General features: G+C 39.5%; 2 protein-coding genes across 5 annotated transcripts; both read left to right on the top strand.

Moving 5' to 3' along the window:
* Positions 1-1,070: 1,070 nt before the first annotated feature.
* Positions 1,071-4,950, top strand: LOC311037400 (Fc receptor-like protein 5). The gene is made up of 7 exons (XM_084046536.1): positions 1,071-1,132; positions 1,864-1,905; positions 2,389-2,556; positions 2,663-2,764; positions 3,196-3,456; positions 3,548-3,670; positions 4,456-4,950. The coding sequence occupies exons 1-7, from the start codon at positions 1,102-1,104 to the stop codon at positions 4,506-4,508; spliced, it is 780 nt and encodes a 259-aa protein (XP_083902662.1). The 5' UTR covers positions 1,071-1,101; the 3' UTR covers positions 4,509-4,950.
* A 4,523-nt stretch (positions 4,951-9,473) lies between these two features.
* LOC311037585 (butyrophilin-like protein 10) lies at positions 9,474-17,573 on the top strand. 4 transcript variants are annotated; one of them, XM_084046806.1, is made up of 6 exons: positions 10,400-10,481; positions 11,644-12,009; positions 12,287-12,577; positions 13,899-14,015; positions 14,669-14,808; positions 17,258-17,573. In XM_084046806.1, the coding sequence occupies exons 1-5, from the start codon at positions 10,409-10,411 to the stop codon at positions 14,779-14,781; spliced, it is 960 nt and encodes a 319-aa protein (XP_083902932.1). In that variant the 5' UTR covers positions 10,400-10,408; the 3' UTR covers positions 14,782-14,808; positions 17,258-17,573. The 4 variants fall into 4 exon arrangements, with proteins under 4 accessions (XP_083902933.1, XP_083902932.1, XP_083902931.1 ...); XM_084046805.1 differs by having other exon boundaries at positions 17,054-17,573; XM_084046807.1 differs by lacking the exon at positions 10,400-10,481 and adding an exon at positions 9,474-9,901 and having other exon boundaries at positions 14,669-17,573.
* Positions 17,574-18,985: the final 1,412 nt, after the last annotated feature.

The raw sequence follows: 18,985 nt of genomic DNA, 5'->3' as shown, positions 1-18,985 counted from the left end.
GAACATATTTCTGTTGCTGTATCAATGCTGTCAACAAGGCCACTCCAAAAGCCAATGAATATGTGACACACGACCCTTTTGACAAGTCCAACCATCTCTCAGTAGAATGTATTGGGTAAGTGCGATATGTGGCCACACGAGGATGCTGTAACATAAAACAAATGATGACTATGACATTATTGGATACATCCAATTTATTTATTTATTCCTGCCACACAAACATTTGCCAGCCCCAGTGTAGTAATTCAACCCCCTGATGAAGACCCATGCTATACACGGTATATCAAATAATGGGACATTAAGGTGTCATGGAGTTACTGTCAAAGACAGAGGCAGTCATTGCCTGCTTACTTCAACCAAAAGTGGCCTTCAAGGAGGCCGTGACCCCTGCTGCTCATGCATCAGGAACTTAGTCTGGATGTCATGGATGTTTCCTATTATTTCCTTTGTTAAAGAACGTTGTGAATTGCCTTAAAATAAAATAAAACTGAAACCTGAATCTCTAGCCTACATAACATCGTTTATCAGAAGTGCAACTGATGATGATGATGTTGATGATGATATGTACAGTATTATTAATTAATTAACGATAATAATAATGATAAACGTGCACTAAATATACGTCCATGAGAGGGAGAAAGGGTCTTCCTCATGTAAGGAGTAGGGCATATTCTATCTCATTATGAAGAGAGTCATCCACATTACACAAGCTGTCAGCACTGGTTCACAAATCATGGACATTTGTCCCCACACCAGACAGTAAAATGATCAGTGTTATTTTATCCATTTGTAACTCTCAGAGTTAAATCATGTGTATCATGTCTAAATGACTACTGACCCATTGCAGTGACACCATCCATAAGATAATGGAAGACCGTTGATAGGCTGGTCATTCAGTCATACGAAGGGGTGTTGCATTCATTTTCAATATGGTTATCATTAAGTATCGAAAGTGCTGTTTCTAAAGAAGTGTGGCCGTTTACTGAGAAGTCAAGAGGGGCATCCCCTAAGCGCCTGCACACTGCTGGTGGGCCATTGCCCTACTGTATATCAAACAATGTACTGTAGCTGTTAGTCAATCTCAGTCATTCAGTTTGAAGGATGACATTTGCATCAACCTACATAATATCACGTGAGTATTTTATTTAATCATGTCATATTCTAGTTGACTAAACTTTATTTAGCCGAGGCACAGTATCAGAAAACAAAATATTAACATGGTTATTAAAGTGCTGGAGTTTAGTGCCATTTTCTCATTTGCAACAGTATTACTATGCATTGATTTTTTTTTACTACGAGTGTAAAATGTCCTTTGAATTGAAAGGCACTTTAAAATATTATGTATTGTTGTTGTTGTCCTATATCCTACTATTTATAATATAAAATGAGGAAACCTTCAGTCTGTCATCATCCAATCACCTGTGGGTGCAGGAGAATCATATTTAACTGTAGACGTTTATTGTACTTTGCCAAACAAAATGTATTGACATGAAGATGAATAACCCTTGATTAGTTGGAGATTTATATCAATGTTTCCCAAACACTGGGTCGGGACTCGGGACCCATTCTTGGGCCGTGGGCCCATTTTGATTGGTCACACTGCAAGCAAATACCCCCTTTTTACATTAATTACATTTTAAAAAAATATATATATTTCAAAATATTTTAAAAACATTTCCAAAGTAAAAAAATAAAACATTTTTGAAAAAAGTCAATCGTTTTTCCAAAGAATTTCTTAAATAAAAAAAAAAAAAGTTAAAATTAAATAAAAACATTACATAAATGTATACAACTTGTAAGAAATAGTGAAAATAGCAGATCTACAAGCTCACAACGCATCATCTCTTTTATCTCTCTCTCTAGTGCTGCATCTCCTCGTCTTCTGTGGACCTGCTCAAACTAATGGTGGGACAACTTCAATACGTTGCATTATGGATAGTGTGAGACAAACCATCTGATGTATTATTCCAACCATCCAGTTAATGAATTACACAATCAACGTTAATTCAGGCATTTTCAAACACCACTAGACAATTACAATTACATGAAAGCCTTTTTACACCCATATTAATTTAGACAAAAGGTGCTGAGAACAGTGCAGTGGTTTCTGCCCATGATGCACACTCATCTGTGCTTTTGCGGTTGTTAAAGCACAGCTGTTTATTTTGAATTTAAATTAAATTAAATGTGTCTGTACAGCCCCAAATTTGTCCCCAAGGAAGTACTTTTCACATTTGTTTTATATTTTTTGAAATATTTATCTTTAATTGTGTAGGAATTAATGTAAGATATCTCCCTCCAATCCATTTTCTTTCTTTCTTTCTCTCTCTCTCTCTCTCTCTCTCTCTCTCTCTCTCTCTCTCTCTCTCTCTCTCTCTCTCCTTCCAGTGTCTGTGAGAGTCAGCCCTGAGAGAAGTCAGTTCTTTAAATATGAGTCCATCTCACTGAGCTGTGAGGAAGAAGGGAACTCTATGCTGGGGTGGTCTGTGAAAAGACGGAGCCGTGAGAGGGGGGATGGAACCTGCAACTTTGAGTGGGGAACCAGAACCACCAAAGGTATGGATGGATGATTGGATGGATGATCGAGGGATGGATGAATGAATGGATCGATGGATGGCTTTTAACTGAAATCTCTCTTTCTTGTCATTGTAATTGTGTGTAGGAGCATCCTGTGTCATGGAAGTGTATCGTTGGGACAGTGGAATTTATTGGTGTCAGTCCAAGGCAGGAGAACTCAGCCGGCCCATCAACATTACTGTCTCTGGTACTTGCATCAATATAATCGACATATTGTAGTGGGTAGACAGACATAATTCACATACTATCATTGTTAACAAAAATGTATGTTCATTTTCATTCAAGAAATGTATGGCATCACATTTTGGCTATGCCTAATTTAGAAGGACACATAAATCCAATATCTCCCCTGGCTAAGTAGAGATTACCTCTTGAATGAGCAGAAGAAATGTGCCTCTTATGTGGGAGACAGGGTTAACCACCTAAGAATAGGATTTTGCTTCCGGAAACTCTGTTGATTGTTGATTTGCTCTGTTATATTGTATATCACCATGGCTGTGATTATTTACAAAGAATCGCAACTGTGTACGTGAAATTATAAATGTATACTGTAACTGCACATGCCATGTTGGTTGTGGAGCCACCAATCTTAATAACTCAATCTGCTGTTGGTTTTAGATGGAGGTGTGATCCTGGAGAGCCCTGTACTTCCTGTGATGGAGGGAAGTGATGTCGCACTCCGCTGCTGGTCCAAAGACAACACAACTGATAATCCATCCTCTGACCGCCCAGCTGATTTCTATAAAGACGGATCCCTCATCAGGACTGAGTCTACAGGACAGATGACCATCCACAGTGTTTCCACGTCTGATGAAGGATTCTACAAGTGTCACATCGCTGACGTAGGAGAGTCACCAGAGAGCTGGATGGATGTGAGAGGTGAGTGTTGAGTCTTTATGAGAATATTGGACCATCAACATGAGAAAACAAACCAGTGTTTGGATACCGAATGCCTTGGTTGTCTTTTCAGATTCAACATCATTTGCACCCCCCCTCATGTCTCTGCCCCATCTGATCATTCATATATTGGCGGCCATTCTTTACTTGGTGTCAACAGTTCTACTGGTATACATACACAGAGAGAGAGCTAAAGGTGAGAGAAATATGTTATCACTTTAACTTGTGTCCAACACACTGATATCTCATATAGAGAGGTTAGAGAAATGTGTTATAGACACCTTAACATTGTCCTTTGCAGGTTAAGGTTCTAGTGTGGGTGGGCTTACCTGGGGGGGACTGGGGCTTACCTATGTTTCCTCTGACTTACTATGTTTCCTCAGAACTAACACTAACCCCAACCCTAAAACCCAACCCCCATGAGCATGAGAACATGAGGCTGAGGGAACATAGGCATGACCCCATACTTGGGCCCGTATTCACCTGTTTCCTAGGCTGTGTGTTTTCCACTTCCTGTCGATTTGATCCAATGAAATCCAATGAAACTGGTCAGATGACCAATGATTTCCAATGAAATCGACAGGAAGTGGAAAACACACAGCCTAGGAAACAGGTGAATACCAAGTCGGGGCTAGATGTAAATGTGTACAGACCATGCCCACTGTCCCTCTGCCCATGTGAATGGCCACTATCCCACCTGGTCCTTGGGTCTCTCTATCTGTTATATCTTGTTGTTTAGAATCTTATGTGCAAACATACTTAACCTGAAAACAATAAATATAAATAATACATTGCGCTTTAACTTCATTTGTTTCCGGAGCAGTTTTACTTGACTAATGAAGTGACTCTTCCTAATATAATATAGCCAACAGTATAGCTGCTATTATGAATCTCTCTCTCTCTCTCTCTCTCTCTCTCTCTCTCTCTCTCTCTCTCTCTCTCTCTCTCTCTCTCTCTCTCTCTCTCTCTCTCTCTCCTCAGCTGCAGCAAATGTGGAGAGAAGAGATAATGTCATAATGGAGGTAGCCGTGTAGTCAGAAAGGAGAGTTGAAGGTGATAGTTCAGCCATCTGTACTGTCTAACGAGTAGATGTGTGTGTGTGTAACTTATGTTCATGGCAATAAGCCTTGCTATTTTTTGCCTGTAAGGATGTTGAGTTATGGAGTGAACGTTAATTGTATTACATATTAAGTCATGTAATTCATGTAATGATGTCAGAGCTTCATCTATATGCATAACTTTGTAATATGTGAATTTATAATATAAATGTTTTTTTTTTATTATTGATTCGTAAGCTTCCTGCTTGTGTCTAAGAAAGACATTCAAGGACAAGTATAATTGTCATCTATCCCTCAACATATCTTTTTAGTGGAGGTTTTAGTTTGAAGTGGAAGTAAAACCAGGTGGAAATTTGTAACTCTACTCAGAAGAAGACAGGAAGTGATGGATGACAGGATGTTGTGACCAACAAACCACAACAACACCTACAGTATATGACACCAACTCTACCAAAAAAAGTGCAAACATCCACACTTTAATCTCTGTCAAAGGATGTCAAGGCTCAATTAGCAATTATTCAATGGAGCAATTATTTTTTTATTTCTTGCCCACCTTGCCAAGTCATGGCAAGGTAACTACAGTACAGAACACAACCCAAACCTCTAGATGCTTACCCAGAGGCATAGTGTACCTAATAGTTAATAGTTTTTCTTCACACCATTGAGGCTAGAAGGACTGGGTGTTGTTTATTTCCTTTGTTAAATGCCCTTTGAGCCTGTAATAGTGATTAAGCTCTATTCAATTAACTTGCTAATTTTGTAATTAATTCCTCACTCATCTTAATGATTGTACCACTACAATTATCATTATTATAAACCCAATAAATTAATTAGTACGTGGATTGTCATCAACAGTTGTGGAACATTGTATGGGAATTATTTTTAGGTGTTAGCTAAATATTCATAGTTAAAAGTGTAGAAAACAAAGGATACAAATAATATTACATATAGGGTTTTTATAAATGTGTGGAATAAAAGTATTTCTTAGTGCAGGGTTGTTCAATGCTTTTCAAGCCAAGGACGCCTTAGCCGAGAGATAGTTTTTTTTTTTTTTTTTTTTTTTTTTTTTTTTCTTTATTTACCCAGGGTAGTAGCTGAGCACAAGTGCTCATTTTCAGCAACGCCCTGCACATAGAAACACACAGACAGACAGACACATTAAAACCTGGGAGCTGACTAGTACAACCACAATCTTATACTGTTGGCCACTACGCAGCTCCACTGGAGCAGTTGGGGTTCAGTGCCTTGCTCAAGGGCACTTCAGTGGTGTTGGGGAAGTGGTGAATATTCACTTCCCCACCCAGATTTTTCCTGCCGGTCCGGGGATTCGAACCGGCAACCTTCCGGCAACGAGGGCGCTCCTCTAACCTTTAGGCCACCACTGCCCAAAACCGGTTGCCCAGTTGAAGCAGGGACTCCCACTACATAATGTATAAAATTGTGTCGCAGATTAAACCTTTTCATAGATTTCATAGATAGCTTCATAGACTTGTTTGATAGCACTAACATAAGTGTTTTCTTTTCTTTTAATATGTTGGATTCATGTTAATTTGTAGTTTTAAAATGTAACCATTTTAAGCCCCCAATGCTTATTAAACTTGACCTTTCTGTACTTGATCTGTTCTGTTTTCCCTCTACACAAAACCTCTTTGGAGAATATAGCTGATCTACAAGCTCACCATCATTCTACAAGCCGATCGGCTTTCTACAAGCCGTCTGTATAAACGTCTGTATAAAGTCGTCTGTGTGAACAACAAATTTGGTGTTGTTTGTGAGATTAGCTCCAGAGTTCAGACAGATGGACAGACCCTCTCACAGATGGCTAGACTCCTACAGAGCCACTTTGTAAAATGATTATGATTGATTGTGAAATTACATATTTTGTCAGAATGTCAAACTCCAGATCCATCTGTTTTCGTTGGGTACGGTACTTTTTATCCTAAATATTTGTACCACAAATTCTTGTAAAACAGCCATTCCGTTTCAATGATGCAGATGCAGACTACATAGTTGCAGCTCTTTGCTCCATTATAGAGGTGTTGGGTAAGTAACAATTCTATGTGATAGAAGTGTTGGAAAACGTGTGACATCTAGTGGCAGAATGTTATCTAGTGCCCCTTTAGCCTACTGTAACGCTGAATTAACATCAACTGTTAATGTAGATGGTACGTAGGTCATAATACAATTCATTACACATGTTTAAACATACTTTTACTTGTTCTAATTATCAAGCAATTCATCTATACAACTAGAAAATGTGCTAATTTGTCTATAAGGTGTTGCCAAAAAGTGGGGCAAAGGGGGGGTTCAGGCAAATAAAAGAAGACATATTACATGTTTTCTGGTCTATTTTTTCCGGTGTGCACACTAGATTGTTTTATTTAGGTAATTATCTAAAATAACCACAGATGGAATAACACCAAATACACCACAGGCTAAAAGGACCTTCTCGCCTTGGACAGTGCCACTAACAACCAGTTGTTTTAGAGCAGGGTTGGGCATTAGGCAATCATGTCTTTAAGATCGACGATCACGTTGATCCCGTGGCTCGATCTAGGATTCATTTGACAACCCAGACAAAAACATCCATTCATATCATCCACCGTCCAATAGCACTCAGGTTTGCTGGTTTAAAATGTGAACTCCACCCAATCATATCAGGGGAGGGGCACTTGCAGAATGGCCCTTGCAACATAGATATCAATGGTCTAGGTGTGTTACCAGTTTAGTACTATAGGCACCTACAACTTTTTTTCAGTGAATTAATGAACTAATAAGACAAGAGAGCAGTCAAATGAGTTTGGGAACAGACGCCATGCGACAACAAGACATACAATAAATTATCTTTTCAACATGTCAAATGGGAAATGTATTTGTCTCAACAGCAACATCTAACGATGGTGAAGAAAGGTAGGCTACAGTAACAAACCACAAATCATATGACAAGACTTCTCCAGCTGAGGAAATGGAAGAAGGAACTCAAATGTCAGCCATATACAGTATGTATATTCTACCGTACATGAAACGGGATAAAGTGCTGCCATCAGTATTTTAAGTAGGCCTATATTTGTCATTGGACAAGAAAAGGAAATGGAACTTTGTGGAAAAACCATGCACTGTCTAGACTTCTCCAGCCACCATGTGAACTGAAATCTTAACCATGTGTACCATCATTTTTTGCATTACTCATTGCTGTGCATAACACTTACTTAATAACTTATATTGCCATTATTATTTATCTTAAGAGTAAGTTAAATGTTTTGGTTAAAACAAAAATATTTGAGTAAAAAGGTTAAAGCTCTATATTGTGATAGTAATAATTGCTAAAGTGTTTTTGTTCAGTAACAGGGGTCTCTCCATCCCTTCAGCTCTTTAACAGAAAGTACATTTTCAGGTGGGTTGTCAATTTCAGCCAATCGGGAGAGAGTACCCATTTATCAACTTTGATTTTATAGTGTTCAAATTGTGTCTGCTCATTTATTTGTGTCATCACTTTCAAATTCACTTGTTTATCCTGTATCCTGTGTGAGTTCTCTCTCCTGACTGGATACAATTGGTATCCCGACCTGAAAATGCATTTTATTTTAGTTTACTAAAGAGCTGGAGAGACTCATGTTACTAAACAAACACTCTAATGGGTACTATCATAATATAGAGCTATATAACACTTATTTTGATACATTTTGATTAAATATCACTTACCTTTAATTGACTTAATGTATTAAGTTTTTACATTATTTGAATTTAGCACTCTATAATAAAATGTAAACGCAGTGGTGATTTTCACTGTCTGGTGAAGATCTAACCAGTAACCAGTCTTGAAAAACATATCTCATGAGTACAGAAGGTGCAGGGGCCGGGGGCAACCAGAAAGGACAACAGGCCCATTCAGGGATCCAGTCCTGGCTTGATAGAAGTTTCTCCAGCTTGTGACCAAGTAGTTGTATATCATGTGAGATAAAACCATAGCATGCATGCACGAACAACAGGCCACAGTTAGGGATGTGTGTCTGTCTGGTCTGGTGGTCTGTGGTGAGTATCCCTTCCACTTCAGCCTTTCAGGTCAAACTCGAATACTTCTGGACATTGTGGGATGTGTCAGTGGATGCTATAAGATATGGAGTGCAGTGAATTGGTGGACAGTTGTATTGAGTGGCGTGAACAGAACATCTGCTACTCAACATCGGCAAAACAAAGGAGATACTGGTGGCCTCTAGGAGGGAGAGGGCCCCCTATCTCCTGTTTCCATCCAGGGAGAGGGCGTGGCCTGGAGGTGGTTTAGAGTTACAAGTATCTGGGGTACTTGGACAATAAACTGGGCTGGACTGGGAACACAGATGTCCTGTATAAGAGGGGCCAGAGCCGGATTTAATTCCTGATGACACCTTTGGCTTGTGTGCAGGGCACTGCTGACCATGTTCTGCCAGTCTGTGGTGGTCAGCGAAGTGCTGTATGTGGTATCAATGAAGGTGACACCAGGAGGCTGAATAAGCTTAGGAAAGCTGGTTCTGTCCTTGGCACCAATCTGGACACTGAAGGAGGTGGGCAAAAGGAACATTAGGACTAATATCCTGGCCATCGTGGACAATCCCTCTCACCCCCTATGACACTGTGGCGTGGCAGAGAAGCTCCTTAAACAAGAGGCTATTGCACCTACATTGTGATAAGGAGCACTAAAAGAGATATTTTCTGCCTGTCACAAAAAAAAGACTGTACAACTCCTCCTCTACCTGGCTTGATCAGGCTGGGGGATGTTAACATCAGTCCATTGGACTGTTTTCAGTTGTTTAGTAGTGTTGTGGACTGTCATTGAATACTGTAGGACAGGTTGTCTATTTCTTTCTTACTAAACGTTTTATTAGATGTCTATTTCTTCTACAGTGCACATGGGGAGGAAATAAACTCAGACATCAGATTGATTTATAACCTTTTTGTATGGGAAAGTGAACCGGTTGTTCACCAGGTGATGTTAGGCCCAACCTCAAACAAAGAACTGAGTTCTAAATTACATACACAGCAGTTTGACAAACCAGTTTTACAGCATATTGGGTGACTGAGGGTGGTGGAACACTACAACTGATCAAGAGCGTATGACTGATAGAAAGAAAATCTGACAAACTGGACACTGTAGATTTTAACTGAATCTAGAAGATGGAAGTAACAGAAGCAGAACAAGCAGAAGCAGCATACTGTACCACTGTGTACCAGGCTGTGGGACCAGGTAGATCGGATGGAATTGTTGTGGTGGTTCACTCTCATATTTTTCCCTCCAATGGACTCAGTGTCTTTGCTGTGAAATCAACAAAGTGTATTTATTTCCACATTTTCCCTGGCAATATGGACCAGCTGCTACAACACATCTGTAACAGGTATTTATTTATTAATTATCATAGCAGGTCATTTTAATTTTATGCTGTTACTGTACATGATACGACTCATCAAATGTATTTACAGCTGAGGCACAGGCAGGGCGGGAGGGGCTGCATTTTATCCAATTCCAATCCACACTAAATCAATGTATTGATCACTTGCATATGTTTACAAAAATATCGATACTTCTGATACTGACATTTACTTTCGAGAATCAATCCCCACATTCAATTATTGAAAGTTATTTTCTTTAAAGGAGTAAAAAAAACAAAAAAAAAACATATTTTCTATCAATTACACACTCCATGAAATGGACTCAAATGCCGGTCAATTGAGTCTCCGACCGGATCAGTCTCCGCCGGTCATCAAATGATTGGCTTAGGAATGCGAATGTTTTGGGTGAACTATTCCTTTAACCAGTCATGTTGAGCAATTTCACGTGACATATTTACATACAGCACGTATTACGTATGTCACATGAGACAAACGCACCTGAAGACTGCAACATGGCGGTGCTAGAGGCGATGACCTTTGCATTTTTTCTGATTTTGACCAGCGACTATAACATATCTGTGATAGGTAACCTTACTTGATTTTACATAACCTTACACCTTACTTGATTTTATAAGTTGTAACATGTACAACTTATAAAAGTTATTTACTGCAGAGTTACTTAGAATGCTGCATCTCCAATTTTCTTTTTAGCATGGTTTCTCATATCTTTAGCATGGTTTCTGCCAAGCATATGCCTGCTAGGCCTACACCCTACAGTGTGCATTTTATGCGCAGACTGAGACAGTACAACGTAGAAAAAAGTCTAATGGTACTCTTCCATCGATCCTTCTGGAGAGTGCATTAACTTTTTGTTTTGTTTCCTGGTATGGCTCATTATCATTGGTTAATAAGAACACACTCCATAGCATCATCATTGTATCTAGCAAGACAGCTGGGGTATGACTTGACTTGAGAGTATGACAGCAATGTATGAGACTCCGGTACTTAGGAAGGGGAAAGCTATTGCTAGGGATAGATAGCAGTTTTCAGACTGTTTAGGGAAAGCAGTGAGAAGTGCATTACATTTGGAATGGTGGACATTGGATGCTGGAATGTGTTTGATTTTATACATTGTAACAAATAGAGAATGAATGCAGAGTATGGAAAATAGCATCACTTAAAAACTAAAGCATTTAAAAAATCTGTATATAGTATTTAAAACTGGTAACATCAATTATATATACTTTTTTGTTTTTTTTCCAAAATTGTATTGTTAATATATTATCTCCAAAAATATGAAACAGATGAAAAGTTATTTTCTTGCATACTTTGTTACATATTAGCCTTAAAAAAAACATTTTGATATTCTTTACACAATTTGCTTTATTGTGCAACCTTTATTGTTTTTGTACAATGTTTCTTAATCAACATGATGCCCTTAACTGTATATCATGAGGAATATACAGTAGCTATCATCTGTCAGAAATAAAACATTTTTACAGCAGTTAACCTAAGCAGACAATTGTCCTGGTGCTATAGCACATCTGTTATCACAGGCTTATGGTTGAACGTTTTAGTTTTTTCAGTTGATGCGATTTTTTGAATAACTAGTAATATAATAAATATTTGTTGAACGTTGTTGAGCAATTGAACATGTGTTTTATAGTTGCCGTTAATAAACATATACTGTAACATGAAAGATTTCTAGGCCTATCACTACACTAAAGCCATTTTGTTTTGTTTTAAGGAGACCCTCAGGTGATCGGGTCGTCTAAGCCTGTGCTGGTCAATGTGGGGGAGGATGTGACCCTTCCTTGTCACATCTGGCCTCCTGTCGACGTGGACAATATGACAGTGGAGTGGTCCAGACCTGACCTGAAGCCAGAAGACGTGCACATCCACCAACAGGGCCGTACGATTGACGGCGTTCTGAACCCTTTGTATGAACAGAGGACGTCCCTGTTCGCTGAGGAGCTGCGTCGTGGTAACATCTCACTGAAGCTGTCCAAGGTGCAGCACTCGGATGAGGGGACGTTCAAGTGTTTCGTTCCGAGTCTACGCAGCCAACAACGCAACAGGATCAAACGCAGCAGTTTGATCCAGCTCCTTGTTGGTAAGATGCACTTGTCAAAACATGGGTGGGAAAACAACAAGGAAGAAAAGAGCAGGACAAAATAGCTGTCAGTAAACATTGTTTTTTTTAGCAAGACTCCTCAAATTCAACAATTTACATGATACCGGCCACAGCCCGGGTTTCAGCACATCTCTGAAAGCATAGACCGTGGGTGGATGGATGGATGAGTGGGCAGGTGGTTAGGTATGTAGGTACAGACAGACAGGACAGACAGACAGACAGACAGATAGATAATCATGTTTATTTGTTTTTGCAGGGGCTGTGTCTCAGCCAGTGATCTCTGTAAATGGACCAATCGACGATAGCTTGGCCCATTTAGATATATCTTTGACATGTGATTCCGGGTGCTGGTATCCGCAACCTGAGGTGTCTTGGCTGGACAGTGAGGGAAACAACCTCACCGCTGGATCCTCAGAGACAGTCAGCCATTCCCACAGCTGCTATGTTGTCCGGAGGAACGTGACAGTGAGGCGGGCAGGGAACGTGACCTGCAGAGTTCACCAACCACACATCAACCACACTGTTGAGATATACCATGTCATTCCAGGTGATGAACACATTGATTGATTGATTGATTGATTGATTGATTGATTGATTGATTGATTGACTGATTGATTGAATACTTTATTTAGGATGGAAACAGTACATGGAAGTACATGGAAGTACAATTCACAATGAGCGATCCGATCTAAACTGGATCGCTCATAAAAGCACAATGGCTTATTTAAAATGAGATCCCCACGCACTCAAATCATGATGACATTTAAGAAAACAGACAGATATACACTACTATGCAGAACGTCATACAGTCAGCTTACAGGTTTCTGGTATGGAAAACAAGAAATATGTACAACTAGAAAAAGTGCTCCTCGGAGCACAGGTCTCCGCCAGGTCACGTCGTTATTGTGGCCTCCTAGTGGCGCTATAATAGGGCAATGTGAAAAGGGTGGCATTTCTTCCTCGGCCTACAGATAAAATCTGTAGGAGTAATATCCAAAAATGGGTTTTGCACAAATCGGCCTCCTGGTGGCGCTATAACAGGCCCATGTGAAACATTTGGGGCAGAGGTTCTGCCGTGGCATCGAGGGAGTGTGTGTGTGCAGTTTCACAGCGACCGGGCCAACGGTGGCGGAGATTAGCTGGTAACAGACAGAAGGACGGACGGACGGACACAAGGACGGACACAAGGACGGACGGAGGGTAAAACATACTCTCTCGCCATGCCTTTGGCCTGGCGGAGACAATAAACAGTTCAAGGAGGGGGGGCGGGGTTAGGTAAGGTGTGTGTGTGTGTGTGTGTGTGTGTGTGTGTGTGTGTGTGTGTGTGTGTGTGTGTGTGTGTGTGTGTGTGTGTGTGTGTGTGTGCGTGTGCGTGCGCGTGCGTGTGAGCCAAAGAGCACCACAAATGCGATAAATGTGCAGTGTACTGAAGAAATATGATTTTGTTTTTTCTAATAGTCACCAAATTATGTACACGTGATCTCAGGAGTGATGTGACAATGAATGTCAAAAGTTGTGATATTCTATACATGTGAAAAGTTGAAACCTATGAATGTCGTAGAAACGCTATTTTCCCACTGGCATGATGAGAATAGTCATGTCCCAAAAAAATGAAATGGCACTACAGCAGTGTTACAGGCTTACAGCTGTGTTCAACACATAAATGGCCATTGCTCTGATCGGCGCAATATAGGACTCGATTTTCAGGTCACTAAATCTACTATCTTAAAACGAGACCAGTATGTATCAAACCTGTGAGCTTTGGACCCATATAGGACAGTGCCTCTAACCATTTTTAACACTACCGTTGATTTGCTTGATTTCATTTTATAATGTTGACAACTGTTGTGTGTCTCACTGTCTTTCAGAGATTGAGATTCCCACAGTGCATGGACGTGGACGAGCTGCTGGGATTACTACTGGGGTAGTGATTCCAGTGTTTGTCGTCTTGGTGGCAGTAATGCGGACGAAACGGAAGCAAACTGGTAAGTCTTGAACTGATTTGATGATTTGATATATCCATCCACCTATATCTATAATGAGAATAATGTGAATATCAAAATGATGTGTGTCTCCACCCTGACCAGTCACTGTCTCACATGAGTCACATCTCATCATCTTAACTAGTCAGCATGCAGTGGGTCAGGAGGTCCGTCTGGGAACCGGGTACTACCCTTAAAGGAGTAGTTCACCCAAATAATGACTTATTTTCTATCAATTACACACCCCATGAAGCCTGCTGATTTATTTTTTGTTTTTGTCACATTCCTGAGACAATAATTTGATGACCAGGTCATCGGTCAATAGGAGACTGGAATGTGACCAAAACGAAAAAATCTCCATGAATTCAAGGCTTTATGTGGTGTGTAATTGATAGAATATTAATATTTTTTGGGGTGAACTCCTTTAACCCATTAAGACCTAAGGTCGATTCTACAAATGCCTTCTTAATCAGTAGGCTACTCACACTTTCAAGATTTTTCTAAAATGTTCAAAAATAGCAGATATACAAGCACAAAGTGATGCGCTGCGAGCTTGTATATCTGCTATTTTTGACTAACCAACGCTATTTTTTTAACTTATTCTGTATTACAAACATGACACAGCTTAATACTTGCTATTCTACCTCTATTCACAGAGACAGAGACATGTGACTCTGAACAGAGTCCTGCTGGTGACAGAGAGACGACAAGAAGGATCGGATGCAGATGCAGAGTAAATTGTATATGGCCGGCAGTGGTACTCAACTAGTACTCAAGAAGTACTCAAACCCAGTACGTAAGTCAAAGTATAGATACTGGCTTATTATTACTCAACTGCAAGTGAAAGTTGTAAAGTACTGGAGTATTTGCTTTACAAAAATATATCAATAACAGTGAAAATAGCTGATCTACAAGGTCACAACGCACTGATATTTTCACTATATTTGAAATAGGGCTTAATTATTAATTCATAATCTACTTTTTCCCTCCCTAGAAATGTACTGAAGTCAAAAGTGCAATATTTGTCTTTGAAACGTATCCAAAAATACAATAGCTACTCAAGTACAGACTCAGAAAATGTACTTAAGTACTGTACTGAGCTAAAAGTACTTGTCCACCACTGATGGCGGGCTCCATTGCCAGCTTTTATGAAAGGATTTCACTGTGTTTACATAATTACCACTGGTGGTCCGCTGAGTTATTGCAGGTGGTCCCTGCATGCATTCAGATTTTCTTTTTCTTTCTTTTTTTTACTTTTTCTTTTTTTTCTTTAACTTTTTTATTTGCTACTCTTGTTTCTTGTTTGTGAATAATTTACTTAAGTCGAATCTAACATTTCAAAAAGTCAAGTGACCTCTTAGATGTAAACATCCTGTACAAAATCCCTTCGCTTTCTGGCTGGGAGTGGGTGGAGTTGGATTCTGGGGTTTTAATCATTTCACTTAGTGGTGGGTGGAGCCTGATTTTAGTCTAATTTGGCACACCTGAGGTAGGTCTATAGACCCATGTAATGTAAGGTCAAACATTTGTCTGAAGGGGGAAGTGATACTGCTGGCTAGTACTCCATGTTATATATACACTTGATGCATTAAGTAAGTTCTGTTCCTTTCCTGTTTATTAGTATGTATGTTCCTTTTGAGTATTTGTTTATTTGTTTGTTTGTACTGATTGTTACTATTTTTCCTATCATACCCAGTTCAATCATCATCATCACCGTTTGTTCATCCTCATATGCATATGCCCGAATGAATCATTCTATGAAACTTCAAACCCAGCTGGCCTGGTCCTTATGCTCTGACAGGCATACTGGTGTAGGAGTGTATGTGTGTAGCCAGTGAAGCCACCCAAACACCAAGAGATTTTACACATCTGGTCACTGCTAATGCGCACAGAAATGCATTTGTCTCACATCACACATTGTGTGATTGACTGAAAGGGACTTATTTTGAGAGAGGACTTGGGTTGTCCTGCTTTGTCAAGCGAAAAAATAAATAGTTGATGTATATCCAAAAGAAATGTTCTTAACAAATGATATCCCTGCTCTTTACTGATAATGCAATGCTTTGAAAACTTTTTTTTTTTACCAGCTTGAATGTAGCCTGTGATTAGTAACAAGTAAGAAAAGAAAATGGTGCATGAACCCCCCACCACTATAATGTGGACAATAATTAACAATACTAATAACGACAAAAGCGATTTCAATGATTCTAATTAACATACATACATATAACTAAATGTTTAGTGATATACCACAGTGCAAATTATTCTGTGAATGTATAATGAGCAGGTAGCTTAGATTAGCCTTAGCATAAAGTACGATTTCATAGTTTAGTTTGTTAGTCAGAAGTCAGTCCATTGTCTTTTATAGGCTGTGTAGGAGGCATGAATGGGTTTACTGTTATTGTGATATTTATGTTGATTATTTATATATTTGGTCAATGCCCTGTCACTGGTTTGCGTGGATGATTGAGTGATGGGCATAGGGGAGCACACCTGGTTACCTCAAAAGCACCACCAGTTCACCTGCTGAGAACAGACAGAGAGAGAGGGGGTGTGTGGGAGCCATACTTTTTGTTGACCGCTTTAGTTCCAAGCATCTGTAGACAAAATAATCAATACTCAACTTAACAGGATAACTGATAACTCTCACATAACAGTAATACTGTACCTCTACCTATGAGGTAATTGTTTTTTTGTGTGTAATTCTCTGAGAAAATGATATCAATATTTCAGACTCACTTCAATTTGCACAAACAAAAACATGGTATATCCTATACATAATATAACAATTAAATACACACACACACACAATACAATCAAGTCATTTTATTGTATTGTTGCAAAATGTAAATAGCAAATTAAGACTGTCCACGATTAGGCAAGGTCACTCTGAACAAAACAGGGTCACCCCTTACATTCATTAAATGTCCATACAGTATTATGACACTTTGTTGAAAGCTTGTACTTAAACTACTCTTGACTATCTCCATTCAAGCGCCATTTGCAAGTATGACCCAAAACAAAATCATATTATTTTCCAGCAGGTTCATCAATTCATTGATGTGATGGTGGTGATGAAGTCATCTTCAGGTTGTTCCTGAAGTGTCCCAATTCTCCACGGGACGGGTTGTATGGCATCAGGAAAGGCACTGTGATGACCGCTTCACTAAGTTTGTGGTCATGTGTTTGTTCTGTCTTTGGTTTGCATTTGGTCCTAATGATTGGCTCTTTTCTGTCCTGTGTAGGAGGAGAGGGCCAGCCTGCCAGGGGTGTGTCTATGGGACGAGACTCCACTCGTCCCTGGAGTATTTAAGCAGGCTGGCCTAAGCTATTTTTTCTCACTCATGGCAGGCTGCAGTTTTGTTTGGTTGCTTTTGGATTTGTGTTTGCATTTAGACTACATTTTCACACATCCGTACATACACTACTGATGCCACTGACTACTCACACCAAGTTGTGTATTTTGTAAAGTTTGTTGTTTTTAGTTAAAATAAAATAACTTGTAAGTTACTCCTGTAGTGTCCAACCCAGTTCATGACACTAGAACACCTAACGCTACACCCTATCACCAATATTGTACACATATGTTTTACAGATTTTTACAGTTTTTTTCATAGATTTCATAAATAGCTTTATGGACTTGTTTGACAGCGTTATCATCAGTGTTGTTCTGATTGAACACTAGCCTATCACAGCAAATTTAACCAGATGAGCCTGTAAGCGGGGTCCACTTGATTACAAGTGCACATTCTCAGTCACAAATGGATCAAATTAGATAAGGAAACAGAAGGGATGTATTAATACGGATTGTGCTGTGTAGCTAGTATGAACAGTCTCCATCCAATCTCAGCCATGTATCATCTCTATACTGGAAGACTCATTCCACTGGCAGTTGTCATGGTGAAAAAGCCAAGCTGCATTTGCACTTTGAGGTTAAACTGAGAGAAGGAACCCTGATCGTTTCTATGGTGAAACACATTCCTGTTGTCAACAAGGCCTCTACTCAAAAGCCAGTGTAAACACTTCACTCTTTGGTTTAATTCATACTTTGTGTCACAACCCTTTTCACAGTTGTTGCTAAACAAAAGAAGACTTTTTTTCCTCAACTGAATGAAAGAAGAGGCAGCCTTTCAGTAGAAAATATTGGATATGTATGGCATTTGGCCACTTGGTGGTGCTGTGAGATTATACAACGTAAGGTGCAGAACTTGGCCACAGGGAGGTGTTGCAGTGATACCAGATAAAAGCAAATACATGACATGAAGTATTTGTGGGATGAGACAAACTAAAGAATGACACATGTGATTAAATAATAAGGATATACAGTACCTGACTGATTTATTGATGAGGAATGTCATTTAGCAATACACAGGATATCATGTAGTTCTGTCCCTTGTGCTATGAGATTCAGCATTCAGAATCATAATTCTTCATTTTTGTGAAGTAAGGAATTTGACTTGGTGAGCCTCTACGCAGAAAAATAGTTTAGATAAGTGATTCTCACACCTTTTTAATTTCAAGGACCCCCATTTTGATCTGCATTACCTATACTACGGACCCCCATTTGGTGCGTGGTAAAGGTAAAATCCTCATGACTAATTCTATAGTCAGAGGTTACAAGTGGGCCTGTAAGGATCCATTTGATTACATTTTGATAAAATGAGTTTTACAGACCCAGTGGTTTAGATGTTGGAGGGTAAATCTATGGTGTTTTGTGGTGAAGCTGCACTGTGTAACTTTCCTCTTCTACCTCGGATTTGAACCCGGTTTCCTGCGTAAGTGCTGAAATTGTTGCCATTGAGCTGATAAAGCCTGCCTGCTTGCTCAGGGGATAAATAGAATCTTGACCATCAGGTCAAAATTTGTGTCAAGTCCTAGGTGAGACATGACCTTTGATACAATCTAAATGTCTCATTAGAAGAGCAGGGAGACAAAACACAACCACCCCAATTGTTATAATTTATATTAACATA

This window comes from Gymnoscopelus microlampas (assembly GCF_963454915.1).
Source record: "Gymnoscopelus microlampas genome assembly, chromosome: 21".
NCBI lineage: Eukaryota > Metazoa > Chordata > Actinopteri > Myctophiformes > Myctophidae > Gymnoscopelus > Gymnoscopelus microlampas.
The sequence above is the reverse complement of the archived record's forward strand: the minus strand, read 5'-3'. Positions and strand labels throughout refer to the sequence as shown.

What these genes read in the sequence shown, in the direction of transcription:
- LOC311037400 (XM_084046536.1), top strand. Translation starts at nt 1,102, where the DNA reads ATGACATTTGCATCAACCTACATAATATCAC. An exon ending in TGGACCTGCTCAAACTAATG is followed by an intron (nt 1,906 to 2,388) that starts GTGGGACAACTT and finishes CTCTCCTTCCAG; the next exon opens with TGTCTGTGAGAGTCAGCCCT. An exon ending in ACACAGAGAGAGAGCTAAAG is followed by an intron (nt 3,671 to 4,455) that starts GTGAGAGAAATA and finishes CTCTCTCCTCAG; the next exon opens with CTGCAGCAAATGTGGAGAGA.
- LOC311037585 (XM_084046806.1), top strand. Translation starts at nt 10,409, where the DNA reads ATGGCGGTGCTAGAGGCGATGACCTTTGCATTTTTTCTGATTTTGACC. An exon ending in TTTGATCCAGCTCCTTGTTG is followed by an intron (nt 12,010 to 12,286) that starts GTAAGATGCACT and finishes TTGTTTTTGCAG; the next exon opens with GGGCTGTGTCTCAGCCAGTG. An exon ending in GACGAAACGGAAGCAAACTG is followed by an intron (nt 14,016 to 14,668) that starts GTAAGTCTTGAA and finishes CTCTATTCACAG; the next exon opens with AGACAGAGACATGTGACTCT.